This window comes from Punica granatum, chromosome 4, assembly GCF_007655135.1.
Source record: "Punica granatum isolate Tunisia-2019 chromosome 4, ASM765513v2, whole genome shotgun sequence".
NCBI lineage: Eukaryota > Viridiplantae > Streptophyta > Magnoliopsida > Myrtales > Lythraceae > Punica > Punica granatum.
The window spans coordinates 14135747-14150460 of record NC_045130.1 but is presented as its reverse complement, the minus strand read 5'-3'; the positions used below and the strand labels follow the sequence as shown (position 1 = coordinate 14150460).

Sequence of the window (14714 nt, the reverse complement as noted above, 5' to 3'; positions counted from 1 at the left end):
CCGTCCAACTCACGAGGCCCATTCAACAGCCCAAAGCGACCAGGCCCAAAGCCCATCCCCCCACTTCGTCGGTCCCTCCTGCTCTTCCGTCTCCCTCTCCCTCTCCCTCTCTCTAACGGCATCACTGCTCATCACCCACCTGCACGGCTGCAGAGCCTCCCTACCTCGCCGCCTCTATCCGACGATTCCTCGTCCTGCAGAAGAAACCGCCATTCTTGCTGGAAGCTCCATATATCTGCTATAGATGGGGGTTTGGCTCTCGCCTGAACTGAATTGAACTCTCTAGCTCATTCAGCGCCTTGAATGAACTGATGAATCTGTTCGTAAGCTTCACGCACCCTGCTTCTGCTTCCCGACGCAAAGCTTGAAACTTGAGCCTGCCTTCACGTTGACTGTTGATTTTACCTTTTGGCAGAAAGCTGCTCAATAATTAGCTGATGTTTTTGATGTTGAAGTCATGTCCATTAGTGTAGCATTCGGTATCAGTTAGGAACAGGATTAACCGGTGCTGAATGAACTGTCTTGTGTTTCTAGGAGGTTGTCGAATATCGGGAATGGTGAAGTTGTTATCTCCTGCTTAGTTCCTCCTTTTTTGCTTGCAGGCAAGTGACTAGGAATACATCATCAGACTGTGAGAGTGCACATTTGCTCTCTCCGTGGTTCAGTCTTTCAAGCAGAAGCAACTGCAGTGATGCTTATGATGTCATCAGACTCATGGTATTCTTCCACAGTTTATGCCGTCTCCGACTCTGCTTGTACTGAATGGCCTTTGCTGGAAGAGAATCGTAAAGACCATACCTAGGAAATGGAAACAGATTGGAAGCGCAGCAGAATTTTTGAACAGTGAACCGCTAAAGTCCCTGGAAAATGCCGCGGGAACTCTTGCTGCTAATGAGGAATCTATGGTAGAGTCTTTTCTCCGTTCTCTGAAAGACTTTGCAGGTCGAGGCAATGTATTCGATGCGTTTAGAACCTTCTCCCAGGTCCAGCTCCAGGCATCTTCTCCTGGCATCCCTGATGCTGTCCTGCATTCCATCTCTTCTCTTTTACTCGCTTGCACAAACTTTGAGTTCCTCGCACAGGGCAAACAGCTTCATGCTCATGCTATTTCACTGGGCGTGGAACAGCACCCTATTCTGGCACCGAGGCTTGTTAGATTTTATTCAGCATTCAATCTCCTGGTCGATGCACACACTTCCGCCAGGAACTCGAATATTTTACATCCATTACCTTGGAATTTGCTCATCTCTTCATACGTTAGAAATGAATCATATGAAGAGGTTATATCTGTTTATAAAGATATGTTGAGCAAGGGGATCAGACCGGATAATTTTACATATCCATCTGTTCTCAAAGCCTGCGGGGAGAAGATGGAAGTAGATTTAGGAAGAGGGATTCATGGAACGATTGAAGCTAGCCCATCAAGGCTGGACTTATTTGTGCAAAATTCGTTGATATCCATGTATGGGAAGCTTGGGCAAGTAGTTGCCGCACGTCACATGTTTGACCAAATGGCAGAGAGGGATGCTATTTCATGGAATTCAATGGTTTGTGTTTATGCCTCAAAAGGCATGTGGAAGCAAGCGTTTGAGCTCTTTGACCATATGTTGGCGGAGGGTACAGAAATGAATATTATAATATGGAATACTATTGCTGGAGGGTGTTTGCAGGTGGGCAATTACAAAAGAGCACTCGAGTTAGTATCTCAAATAAGAACACAGGGCAGCCATTTGGATTCTGTTGCATTGATTATCTGTCTTGGAGCATGTTCTCATTTAGGGAACCTTCGACTGGGGAAAGAAATCCATGGTTATGCGATTCGCCATCATTATCACGGGTTAATTAATGTCAGAAACGCAATGATTACTATGTATTCAAGGTGCAAGCACCTCCGGCATGCCTATACTTTGTTTGAGTCAACAGAATCAAAGAGTATAATTACTTGGAATTCAATGCTCTCTGGCTATTGCCACATGGATCAATCTGAGGAAGCCTCTTCTCTATTTAGAAAAATGTTATTATCAGGAGTGGAACCTAATTACATTACAATTGCAAGCATTCTTCCCCTTTGTGCTCGTGTGGCGAACTTGCAGCATGGAAAGGAGTTCCATTGCTATTTGATGAGACGTGACTCGTTCGATGACTATCTGTTACTGTGGAATGCTCTTGTGGACATGTATGCACGATCTGGCAAGGTTTTCCAAGCTAGAAGAGTATTTGATATGATGACTTTGAGGGATGAGGTGACGTATACTTCGTTGATTTCTGGATATGGGATCCTAGGGGAGGGACTCGTTGCATTAACACTATTTGAAGAGATGCTTAGCTGTGGCATAAAACCAGATCATGTAACTATGGTTGCAGTTCTATCAGCTTGTAGTCATTCGGGTCTAGTAGTGCAAGGCGAGAAGTTATTTCAGAAGATGCAGAGTCTTTATGATTTAACTCCACGTTTAGAGCACTATGCCTGTATGGTTGATCTGTTTGGGAGGGCTGGTTTGTTATACAAAGCAAAACAGGCTATTGTAGGAATGCCTTATAGGCCAACTGCTGCTATGTGGGCCACTCTGCTTGGAGCCTGTCAGATCTACAGAAATAAAGTAATCGGGGAATGGGCTGCAGGGAAACTCCTTGAAATGCGGCCTGAAAATTCGGGTTACTATGTTCTGATAGCCAACATGTATGCTGCTGCTGATAGCTGGGGCAAGCTAAAGAAAGTGAGGACTTTAATGAGGGACTTGGGAGTTAAAAAGGCTCCGGGATGTGCTTGGATTAATACAGGCAATGGTTTTCAATCCTTTCTGGTGGAAGATACATCGAATCCTCAAGGACCTGAGATTTATTCCTTGTTGGAACAACTGTCCGATGAAATGAAAGATGACGGTTATGCTACTATTGAGGAAGGTAATAATCAGAATTTAGTGAATTTGGCTCCTCGGATTGAGAGTGTGAACTTTAGTATAAAAAAAACTTTAAAAGATCATATTCCTGTAAAATGGGTTGTGAAAAATAATAATTTTCTTTTCTTTGAGATTCCATCATATATATTGATTATGAGCTTACATTCTTTGTGTGTTCCAATGACAGAGGTATCAATGGCTTGCTGAGGAATCAGTGACCACTATATTTATGGTGCCCTTCAGAAGTGTGCTCTTCTGCTATGGCTGAGGCCGTTTATTGTAATGCAAGAGCCTTATATGGGTTTTTGAGGTGAGTGAGGAGTATTTGCAGGTACACTAGCAATGATCGATGAAGCTTCTTTTTTGCCCCAATAATAGTTCTTTTTTGCAGGACAAAGTTAAAACTCCAGTTTGTTTTTGCCCTAGTATCTTATGCTTTTCAATTGATCTCTTATTCTTCCATCTTTTATTGGACAAGGTTATTTACTTGTTGTTTTGTGTTTAAGCTGGATGTTATTGACCAAGAATGCGAAAGAGAACAATCATAAGTCGTGCTATGTCTGTCGTTAGGAAAATGAGTGCCTATTGTACGATCTGTCTGTTTATAATTATATTTGCTTCTTAAGTCCATCTTCTTCTTGTGTTTTAAGTCATTTGCTCATATTGATAGATTGTATTGTGCAAGATAAAACACGGGGTAATGGTAAAAGAATAAATTTTGTGGGGAATGTGCAGTATATAGTCGCTACTGAATACTCCAATTATATTCCCTCCTTATGACTCACAATTACTACTATGTTCTGCAATTGAGGTAAATTGACTTTTATATGAAGTTTGGTATTGTAATTTATGATGATTTAGAGCTTGCTCCCCTGACGATGGTGTTCAAACATTGGTTTTAGTCGACAGAACACAAAATGGCAAAACTGCCCCAGAAGCACTATCCATGGGAGAAAGGCTTTCAAGTCGAGAGGAAGCAGGATATTCGGGAGTCCTTGAAGATGCCAATGTCTATGGACAGAATTCCCTTTGAAATTTTCTGTGTCTCAGCATCGGGCATATAGAGCGACCATCCTCAAACATGTATCTGCACAGGTGCATCTCCCCTCTTTTTATCACTTGGAAGCCAGCTGAAATGATTTCTCCTCTCAATACTAATTCAAGTATTTCATCATTTTCAGCAGAGGCCAGAAGACCTGCATCTTTATTACTTGAGTAATAAGAGCCCCATCACATGCCTAAGTTCTAGTAGCAGAAGAGGTAGTGTCTCTTGTGTGGGTTTACTCTAAATCAAGGACCAAGGACCTGGCCCTTTTATTGCATCTGTTACTTAAAATCAAGGACCAAAGACCCTGCCCGTTGTTGTATCTGTTACTTAAAATCAAGGACCGAGGACGCTGCCCAGTTATTGCATCTCTTTTACTAAGAAACTCTTTCGGTGCCATGATCATTTGGTTAGTGCCTGTACCATAAGCCACTGTACTCTATTATTTGATTGGTGTTTATACGAAAGCCACAGATATCCTGTTTCACACTTTATTTGAACAAAGCCATGAAAAACGCTACAAGCGTAGGCTATCTGAACACATCTTTCTTTCTGCACGAGAAGCCTTCGCCTATAATCTTTCTTCTAGCTGAGGAAACTGCTGCAGCAGCCAAGTTACCCCCCTGATAGCAGCCTGGCGAACCAAGAAAAAAGATTCAGAAGAAGATCCGATGATACCAAATATTCATGATGTTGACCACCTATTTTAATCTCTGCTGGTGATCATAGGATAACCCCTTGGGATGACATCAATATCAACTTACCAAGGCAGCTTCCCCGGGTTTGATTGCCGGTTCAACACTGTCTCGCCCATATCTGTGTTTTTTCAAAAGGAAAGTGAGCTCTCAGCATCGCAAGCATATGTTACAGGTTTCTTGTAGTTTCCTGGGGTAGATTTCTCTTTAGTAAACTACATGGAGATGTTAATAGAATTCAAAATGATGACCGTCGGTATTTTACAGCAAACTCGCGAAGGATATTCAGTAGCATGATGCGAAAGTGTAATGGTTTCAATAACTTAATAAATGAAGATCATTTCCTAGTTTACTGCACTTTTTTAGTCATGCGAAAGATAGTACTCACGTAATCTGTTGCTTGCCCTGAATGATCTGTAGCCGGTAAAAGCTGCATCCTTTGCTGAAAGGAAAGGGCTTTCCCTTCCATTCTGATGAGAATTCGAGTAAACGAAGTCAGAAGCAGGACACTGATTAACGAAGCAGAGGTACATATCAAACATGGAATCATCAAACAAAGGTACCTTGGTTATTGAATAACATGGAATGGATAATCGAAAATTGACAGGGGTTATTGGGGTGCAATGTCTACCTAAATGCCAGGTAACTCCAACTGCCGAGGAATCCTCAGCTGAAATATCGTCAATCACAAATTGAAGATCTGCGGATATGGCGTCGATGAACTTCCGGAAGAAATCTAGTATCGCCTGCACATGGAGCCTGATTCATACTCATACAATAAAGATAGGAAAATCCTAACCCGAAGTAGAATATTGTTCAGGATGCAAGCCGGAGGGTGACTATGAATCAAATATAAAACTTTTGGGGGGCAAAATACAATTCGTGTTTGGTTTCGCTTCACCTTACGGCCGACAAAGGGCTGGGGAAAGATGAGGTCCTCGTAGACGCAATCATCGGCGATGAGGCCTTCGACGGAGGAGAGGTCGCGGCCGTTGATTCCCCTGTAGAAGCTCCTGACGACTTCTTCCGCTGAACACTGCTCGGCCTCCGGCGGCGGAGCGACAACCGCCGTCTGATTGTCCGGCGACGAGGAAGAAACTGCAGCTGCCGCCGGCGGGAACCGTCTGATACTTCTCAAAGCGATTCTACTAAGGCGTGCAGCAGCAGCAGCGACAGGGAGCGGACAGGGAGAAGGAAGCCGCCGGAGAGGCTGAGTGGGCGATGGTATGAGTGATGAGGGGAGAGCTGAGCTCCGAGCAGAGCTCTTCATTACTTCGGTCGCCATTAACGGTCACTGAGAATCTTTAACCGAGAAATGGCAAAAATTGGAAATTTCTGCGGCTTCCGAGAATTTAGGAGAATTTCTATAAGCTGCGAGCCACAAAAAATGTCATATTCTCGAATTATGCCACGGCTGCCCCGCCCGTGGTACGAACAGTCCAAGCTACTCGCGAATTCTCGGACTTCATCGACCGGCCCGAAGGATACATCAACTATATTTTTTGCGTTTAGCTTGATCCGTGCACTTCAGCGGAGCACGAGCTCGATACCAAAAGGTTATTTAAAAAATATTGGGAGTCTTCAACTTAAGTTTCTAACCCGAGTTCAAGCCGAGCCGACCTGATGTCACATTTTTATCGAGCTTCAGTCCGGTCCAAGCTCATTTTAGAGTTGAACGGAATCGATTTTCGAGCTTTAGAAACTCGCCTGGAACGATGTCTAGTGAAAACTCCAGATGCTCGATGGAGCTAGAATTGAGTAGTGATCTCAACTTTAGCAAGTTGAGTTGACCTTGCGATTGACTTCACTCAGCTGAACTCAACCTTAATTTCCTGAAATGCGCACGTGCACCCCCAGTTGCTATTGAAATGACATGAAAAACATGCCTAACGTTTTCTACTGGATCTGTCAGGTGATTGTTAATCGTTAACAAATTATATAGATTCTTTCAATAATTTTTGTGAAAAAGTAGATGTTCGGTCGAGTCCAAACCGAGCTATTAGGATGCATGTATTTTTTTTAAATAACTTTTTGTGAGATTATAAGGTGCTCTCAACTATCAAATTGACTATAGCAGAAGGTGCATCCATGAGTTCCGATCCGAACCAATCAAATAGCTAGTATTGCTCCTGAGGATGACCGCTTAAAGGAAAGAATGGAGGCCTTTTGGCAATAACAATTAACATTCATGTTTTCCGATACAATTAAATTAACCGTCATTGACGACAGTTGATTAATTTTCATCAACATTAAACTTTTTCTTAAATCGTGAAATGAACAATTATCACCGGCTTCATTTGTTGGATTAACACGCAACCAAACCTTTCATCATACAAATCTTCTACACATTCTCTATAATTGATCAACAGCGTGCTTCTGACATTCCAGTTAAGTATGACTCTTTAGGTGCCCCTTAGATTATTAGGGTTGGGTTATTCCATGTTAAATAAGAGGAGAATGTGTTATATGTAACGGGTATATCACGTGACACTATATTATCATATACATAATAAATTTAATTTTTTTCAACATCATCTTCTTTTTTTTTGCGAAAATTAAGAGAAATTGATGAACAATTGTTGACTTGTGACATTACTACGTGTTATACCCATTGCATATAGACTTTCTTAGACAAGAGGGAGTTGATCCGATAATCTTGGGCTTCACTTAACATACCTAAGCACTCCGAAGTTCCCCTACTTTCGGCGGTCGGATTGCCCAATGGAAAGTCCTGGTCGCGTACATGTTTGTTCTTTTTACCCTGTCGGACAAGATATGTCGTCGTCATCGGATAATCGAGCATGTGGTTAAAAAAGAAAAGAAAAAGAAAAGAAAAGAAATCAATTAAAAGTGAATCACCGGCTTAGAAGAGAGGGCTGGCCCCACAAGGTCCCCGAGGTCGAAGTTGGTAATAACGAGTCGGTCATTCGTGGTTTTGACTACAAAACCTTGAGAAATCTTGACATTTGAGGACCATCATTTCGTCCTTTTGCTTGGTCAAATGGGACATTTTTCCATTTGTATGGGTCCCTTCATGTATGGAAACTAGCTGTTATCCTCAGCTCCCCCATTTTGTCTGCTGGATCAATTAAGAACTCGAGTGTGAATTAGACCATGTGAATCAATTTATAATACTACTCTGGATGCTCGACATTTTGCACGGCCTACCACCGTCGATGAGTCAAACCAAACCTTATCCTCTCCAAACTAGTCGAGAAAAACGTCGGCGTCTATATGTACTATTTGGGATTAATATTATGGACGGGAAGATTCCGAAACCGGGGGGACATTTTCTTTTCCACACGGAGGGTTGAGGGCGGTGGCGTCGAGTCAAGGATCCAATACTAAATTAAGGATGAGAATGTCTTGTTGGATCCAGGAGATGTGGGGGAACCTTTTGGGATCTTTGAGGTCGTCTCTATCAGTTAAGATTATAAACTTTTTTAATTAAATCCTAATTATCCCCAATTAAAAGTACTTAATGATGCCAACATGTCGGTGCGCAAAAAGTTTTCCTGCTTCATTCAGTGAACCCCCATAGAAGTGCCATCTACCTATATATATTGCCTTAAGAAATTTCATTAATTAAATGGCCTAGAAGTATATATTTATATATATATATATATATATATATATATATAAGCAAGAACATCGTAGGTCAATCTAGATGGCATCGGAATACTTCATTGCTAAATGAAATTTTCTCTCTTTTTTATATTTTAAAAAATAAATTTTTAAATTTTTAAAACATATAGATATAGATTTGTCCGTGACCGATCATTATTTTCTCAATCTTTGAGATTTCTTTTTGAAATGATTTTTAAAATATAAATATAGATTTGTGGGACCAATAGTTATTTTCTCGATTTATTAGATTTTTATTTTAGAAAACGAATTTCTAACTTTTAAATTTTAAATTTTTTAAGACATAAATATAGATTTGAATTAATATAGTTCATTCATTTTTTGAAGTAATATAATTTGTATTTTTATTTCATAAGATTTATTATCTATATATAAGTAAACCACACATAAGGTCATATTTTCTTTTAAAAAATAAATATCATAGTTTTTATAGATGCCATATTTGCTTTTGAAAAACAAATTAGGCCATATATTTATAGTTATGGATCATATTTGCTTTCAAAAAATATACCATATTTTTTTTATTGATGTTCTTTATAATACATTATAAATAGGACCTATCACACATAAATTGTGACGATTCGGCTATAAAAAATACTGCTATCACTAAATGCGAGCTCTCAAAAAGTACATTTACTATTAGACGTAAAAATATGCTGTTAATTTTTTTAAAACTTCTAATGCACGTCTCAAATATGAAAATAGAGATCTACCTATCTCCATTTTTTTAATCTTTTTTGCACTAATTCGCGAGTTTTTTGAGTAAATTATTAGTCTTTGTCATCTCCTTGTATTCCGCTTGCTACCGAATGCATATAAGTTACTCATTACTGATGGTTTTTGAAGATAAGTTGTTTAAATTATTTTTTGAGTGTTGATTAATAGTTCGTCAATTTTATATTACTTTTTCATTTTCATCTTGTTGTGCTTAGAATTTTTCATTTTCACGTTTTATCTTGTGCAATGCATGAATATCACCACTAATATATATAAAAATCTCTATTTGACAGGGCTTCTTCCTATACCTATGAATTCCATTGGACCCAGAAATGATACATTGGAAGAATCTTTTGGGTCTTCCAATATCAATAGGTTGATTGTTTCGCTCCTCTATCTTCCAAAAGGAAAAAAGATCTCTGAGAGCTGTTTCCTGGATCCGAAAGAGAGTACTTGGGTTCTCCCAATAACTAAAAGTGTATCATGCCTGAATCTAACTGGGGTTCGCGGTGGTGGAGTAACTGGATCGGAAAAAGGAGGGATTCTAGTTGTAAGATATCTAATGATGATATATCGATTCGATCCGAGCTCTTGGAATTGGAATAAGTTCGGCAGCGGATCACGAAATCTTGGCGATCTTCTCTATCTAATGAATGGAGAGTCCGCTTTGAAATCGTCCACCCTGCACCCACCCTCCGAGTATATGCTTCAACAGGAATCACACAAGGGTAGATTGATACAATATAAACCTCTGGTAAAATGCCCGCCCGTAACCCAGCAGATAAAGTACATGACATAGTCCGTTTTAGGGATTGGCGACTTACCCATTCACGTCTTATTCTTATTTATATCTATATTTTGGAATTTAGCCATCTTCCATAAAGGAGCCGAATGAAACCAAAGTTTCATGTTCGGTTTTGAATTAGAGACGTTAAAAATGATGAATCAACGTCGACTATAACCCTTAGCCTTCCAAGCTAACGATGCGGGTTCGATTCCCGCTACCCTCTATATTAGAATCTATTTAATAGAAATATTCTATTATATATTATTAATCATTGAATTGAATAAGCAATTCCCACCCATATAATATACAAATATTGATCTCAATTAATTTTATTATCATTATGTATCCTTCATGTAATTTTTTTATATGTTTCACCGGTTGGATTCATTGAACACCATATATTCATAAATACACGCACCCACAGACACACACATATCAAAATATCTGCCTTACTAAAATCCAAATTAAGCTTCTGATGAAGAATATCTTATAGAAAAAGATACTATGTGGGTCTTACAAGTATCTAAAAGGAAAAGGGTAAGAAAGAAAGGGTCTCGACGCGGAAATCCATACGTACATAATATGCTTTCCACCGAAGTCTTTTAAACGAAAGTTATTAATTTGGTTTTGTGGATCACTTAATTAATAATTAAAGATAGGATGCCTATTTTCTCACAGAGAGTAGATTTGTCACTTAAATCCACTTGAAAGAATTAATTATTCTCAGCAGAACCACAAAGTGCTTTCAATTTGAATTAGCTAAATTTAATCTTCACTAGTGCATTTTTTCTTTTGTTTTGACCACAGCGTGTTTTTAGTGAGTTTTAAATCAAAATATTATAGGCAGGCGAGGTCTTCATACACGAAGCACACTGCCAAACACCCCACACCTTGTAATTGACTGCAAAGTAGCAAGAATTGTGCAGTCTTGATCAAGTTATACTAGGATTTTTGAATCCTTCAAGAAAGGTGTATTTTTTTTTCTGCAAATTTATATAATATTTGATTCTATTTTATTGCAAAATTGTCTACAGTTGTTAACTTTTGTACATTCTCTCCTTCGTGGATACGTAATATTCGAGTGAATCATAAACTCTGACTAGGCTTTTTCATTCCGTAGATAGCTACGAGAAATGGATCTTTAAGCTTTTCTTCTTCCACTTTGGTCTTGAGAAGTGGACCTTCCTTATTGGACTATGACTAGGGCCCACCGATCAGGGGGTTTGGTCTTTCTAACTTTAATCATGTTTTTTTGGCTTTTGTTTGTGTGATCTGCCTCCGGTGGTTGGTGAAAACAAAAATGGAATATCTGAGGATATTGACGATGTCTTTGGGCGTAGGTTTAAAACCCCAATAGAAGAAAATTGTTCCAACTAATTAGTATCTTCCCTCGGAACTACGTACTACTACATTTTGTTTTCGGTAATAAAGAAGATGACATAGGTCTAATACAATAATAGAAGATAAAGTTAAATAAAGGGGTACGTAAATCTCATTAATGAGAATTGAATTCAAAACCTCTTGATTTCAAATCAACGTTTCATGTCACTACACTAAGATTCATTCTTCCATAGTATTTCGTTTTAATTTGCGAAACAGTGCTATTACATCATTGTCAATCGATATAACAAAAATATATCGATATGTTAATTTTTTTTGTTTTCATAGAGGAGATGGTGATCGAGATTGTTGATTTCCGATTAGCTTATTAATGCAGATTCTAAACCTCGACTCAATGATATACTTCTATACACGTGCCGCAATTATTTATGATGCCAACCCCAACCCCAACCCCAACAAGGAATGGCATCGACTCTGATGGCTATGGACTGAGAGAGTTACGACGTTGCTTCCGACATAAATTCAAGAACCGGTCGTGTAAGTCCCATGAAAGGTTAATATTCTAAACGAGTATTACATCAGAAAATGGCATGTTTGACTATTTATAAGGCCAAGTGGAAGCTATAATACATGTGTCTTCTGGAGATAAATTTAGATCTCATGCGTAAACAAGAACGCAAAAGAGGCATATCACCATCACAGATGTATATACACATTCGTTATGCCAATGGATTTATCTTGTGGGGCCCAATGTTGCTCTCGCCACATAATAAGAAACCGCGTCCCTAAACAGGGATAATACCCGTATTATATCTCCTTGGATCAATATGCAAGCACAAGGTCTTTTTCCACAACACTGCTTATCCAATGTATATATGTATGTATACTCAGAGAAAAACATATATATTTTCAAGTTCAATATTCCACATCGATGCTTGTTTTCATGAGGATATGTATATACAACATCTAATTTGATCCGATTCGAGAATCACGCTTGCAAAGTCCCTCATATATCATTCCGATTTAAAGTAACTATCTAACCGTCCAAGCACTACATTTTTTTTCGGTGTACAAATATCTACATTATTTTTATACCCATTGAATAAGCATCTGAGTAAGAAAGCACCATGCCATTCGACGTAAAACACCATAGAGTAATACTGCAGTTAGAAATTCAAGGAGAAAAGTACTGACAAATCATGTAATTTCAAGAAAAAAAATTACGTCTGTGTATAGAATAGTACATGGGTCGATATCATCTACGTACTTATTAATTTTTCCTTTGTACGAAAAATTTACATATATATGTAAAACACATATTAATTAACATGCATGGCCACCATATAGTCTCATATATTGTAAAATGTCGATCGATCTTCTTCATGATATCAAATATATATTACCAACATCCTGAAACTACGAGGAAGCTCACTCTCACTCCCTCTCGTCTGCTACAGCCTCCGCGTTTCAACTGAACATTAGACACAATCAAACTTCCATAACCACTCATCCACCCCATCTCTATATATACACACACACACACACTCGACATTAGCTGTCCTATACACTTAACAACAACGACAGCAACAACAACTCTTGATGATCAATCTCTTCTAGCTCCCAATTAATCCTACACTTTTAATTAGTTTCTTAACCTGATAATTACAATTAATTACATGGAGGAAGAGCAGCCTGGTGTTGGAGGCGGAGTAAGCCCCTCCGGGTCGTCCAGCGGCATCAGCTCGTGCTACCGGGGGGTCAGGAAGCGGAAATGGGGCAAGTGGGTATCGGAGATCCGTGAACCCGGGAAGAAGAACCGGATATGGCTGGGCAGCTTCGAGACACCTGAGATGGCTGCCGCTGCGTACGACGTGGCCGCATTGCACTTCCGGGGCCGTGATGCCCGCCTCAACTTCCCCGAGCTCGCTCACGCCCTCCCTCGCCCTGTAAGCTCCGACCCGGATGACATCCGAGCTGCCGCCCACGAGGCATCTCTTCGGCTCCGTCCAGGCCGTACGTCCACGGTTGCAATTGCGGCGGAGGGCGCTGGAGTTGTCGACAGCACCTCCTCGCCCAGTCCGATGACGGTGCGGCTTTCGCCGAGCCAGATTCAGGCGATCAACGACTCGCCGCTGGACTCGCCGAAGATGTGGATGCAAATGCCCGAGGATTTCATGATCAATGAGCCTCCCGATTTTGGCACTTATGGTGGAGAGGTTGATGAAGAATATGGAGTCTGGCAAAACGACTCTCTTTGGGACCCTTGACGTTCAAATTCTTATCCTTTCATTTTCTTTTTATTTCAAAAACTAATTATTGATTAAAAAAAAGGAATTATTGACTACTGATTAAAACCGGTTTTAGAAGGAAAAAGGAAATTACCAACTCATTTTGTTTTTGCTGAAAAGCTAATGGAATATTTTGGCTCCACACTTGCCCAGTGGGTCCTCAATGTGATGTATGGCTGCCAGAAATCTCCACGTAAACCTCCAAAAAGTTTTTTTGGGTGGAAAAGCCGTTTTAATTTTTTTTTAATCAACTCTATCGTTCTACGGCATATTCAGAGAAACAGATTGGCAGTGTATTTTTCGGTGTGACATAAAAAAATGCTTGAATTATATTTAGAATGGTTTTTATTAATTAATAACGAATAAAGCTTTTCTTTTTTCCTTCTTTTTTCCTGGTGGAAACGAATAAAAGCTTGACAATTGCTGATTAATCAATTGAACACGGTCTGATCAAATTTGTTTTACGAGTGGCGCGTGATAGCTAATTATAATTAATAATTTGTTTGTGCCCTCATGGTTTTCAGTGGCAGGGAACCGTTCCCCGATGATCATAAAGAGATTAAGGCGATTGGGCCTAATCATCTATCCAATAATAATTCACTTTACTGACATGCCATGACAATTCATTCTGTTTGGGCTCAAAGTGATCAGTGAAGTTCTCAAAGTCCGATGTTGTAATATTCTCTTGCCTGGACTTTAAATAAAAGCAGGTGGGGGAGAGAGAGAATAATTGTGCGTGTGGTTTGTGTTCGTGTGGGCGTTAGCGGGTCCATCTCTGTACTAAAATAAAATTAGTGTGCGTGTGTGTGTACTTCTCAATTGGTCATGATATATATACATTGTGGTGTGAAAAGACATTTCGATCGTGATGCACACCATTGAGCTTGTTTGTTCCTGCAGTACAATTGTATCATGGAATCGGATATATATGCGTATATGTGTAGTTGATTGGATAAGTTTAACACGAGCTAACGATACCTGGCTAGTTGATTGAGAACGATATATCCATCCATCACGTTCCTATAAAACTATTGGCCAAGAAGTGCTCGAGCGTGATGAAGTTAGCTAGTGCTCACTCCATCTCAAGCTTCCCGTCCACATTCCGTTCGATCTTGGGCTCGACCTTGGCCTGTGTCCTTCTTGCATATGTAAACACTTGGAGAAAGATCCATAGTCCCGAGGTCGGGTCATGGATTGACTAAGGAAGAGGAAAGTACAAGGGAACATTTGATCACATCTTACAAGTTGATGTGAAAAAAGAATCTGAGGATTGCATCTTTGACTACGGATCTTCCT

The 14714-nt window shown here is 39.7% G+C and overlaps 3 protein-coding genes across 6 annotated transcripts; 2 read left to right on the top strand and 1 right to left on the bottom strand.

The window, feature by feature from the left end:
- The first annotated feature begins 82 nt into the window (after positions 1–82).
- LOC116205146 (pentatricopeptide repeat-containing protein At1g71490) lies at positions 83–4434 on the top strand. Of its 4 annotated transcripts, XM_031537644.1 has the most exons (5): positions 83–323; positions 603–2904; positions 3088–3210; positions 3803–3995; positions 4082–4434. In XM_031537644.1, exons 2-3 carry the CDS (start codon positions 735–737, stop codon positions 3105–3107), a joined length of 2190 nt encoding a protein of 729 aa, XP_031393504.1. In that variant the 5' UTR covers positions 83–323; positions 603–734; the 3' UTR covers positions 3108–3210; positions 3803–3995; positions 4082–4434. The 4 variants fall into 4 exon arrangements, with proteins under 4 accessions (XP_031393504.1, XP_031393505.1, XP_031393506.1 ...); XM_031537645.1 differs by having other exon boundaries at positions 83–319; positions 3088–3995; XM_031537646.1 differs by having other exon boundaries at positions 3088–3995; positions 4085–4434.
- On the bottom strand, positions 4377–6144 carry LOC116205151. Its single transcript, XM_031537650.1, has 5 exons — positions 5542–6144; positions 5272–5386; positions 5029–5110; positions 4710–4761; positions 4377–4579 (listed from the first exon to the last, which is right to left on the bottom strand). The coding sequence occupies exons 1-5, from the start codon at positions 5923–5925 to the stop codon at positions 4517–4519; spliced, it is 696 nt and encodes a 231-aa protein (XP_031393510.1). The 5' UTR covers positions 5926–6144; the 3' UTR covers positions 4377–4516.
- Positions 6145–12597: 6453 nt separating this feature from the next.
- Positions 12598–14303, top strand: LOC116202697 (ethylene-responsive transcription factor ERF021-like). Its single transcript, XM_031534299.1, has one exon. It carries the CDS (start codon positions 12807–12809, stop codon positions 13395–13397), a length of 591 nt encoding a protein of 196 aa, XP_031390159.1. The 5' UTR covers positions 12598–12806; the 3' UTR covers positions 13398–14303.
- The last annotated feature ends 411 nt before the right edge of the window (positions 14304–14714 follow it).

Bases quoted from the DNA above. Each gene is read 5' to 3' on its own strand.
- LOC116205146 (XM_031537645.1), top strand. From the start codon at position 735: ATGCCGTCTCCGACTCTGCTTGTACTGAATGGCCTTTGCTGGAAGAGA. The intron at 2,905-3,087 runs GTAATAATCAGA...TTCCAATGACAG, and splicing joins TTATGCTACTATTGAGGAAG to AGGTATCAATGGCTTGCTGA.
- LOC116202697 (XM_031534299.1), top strand. From the start codon at position 12,807: ATGGAGGAAGAGCAGCCTGGTGTTGGAGGCGGAGTAAGCCCCTCCGGG.
- LOC116205151 (XM_031537650.1), bottom strand. From the start codon at position 5,925: ATGGCGACCGAAGTAATGAAGAGCTCTGCTCGGAGCTCAGCTCTCCCC. The intron at 5,111-5,271 runs GTAGACATTGCA...AATTCTCATCAG, and splicing joins TGGAGTTACCTGGCATTTAG to AATGGAAGGGAAAGCCCTTT. The intron at 4,762-5,028 runs GTGAGTACTATC...GAAAAAACACAG, and splicing joins CAGGGCAAGCAACAGATTAC to ATATGGGCGAGACAGTGTTG.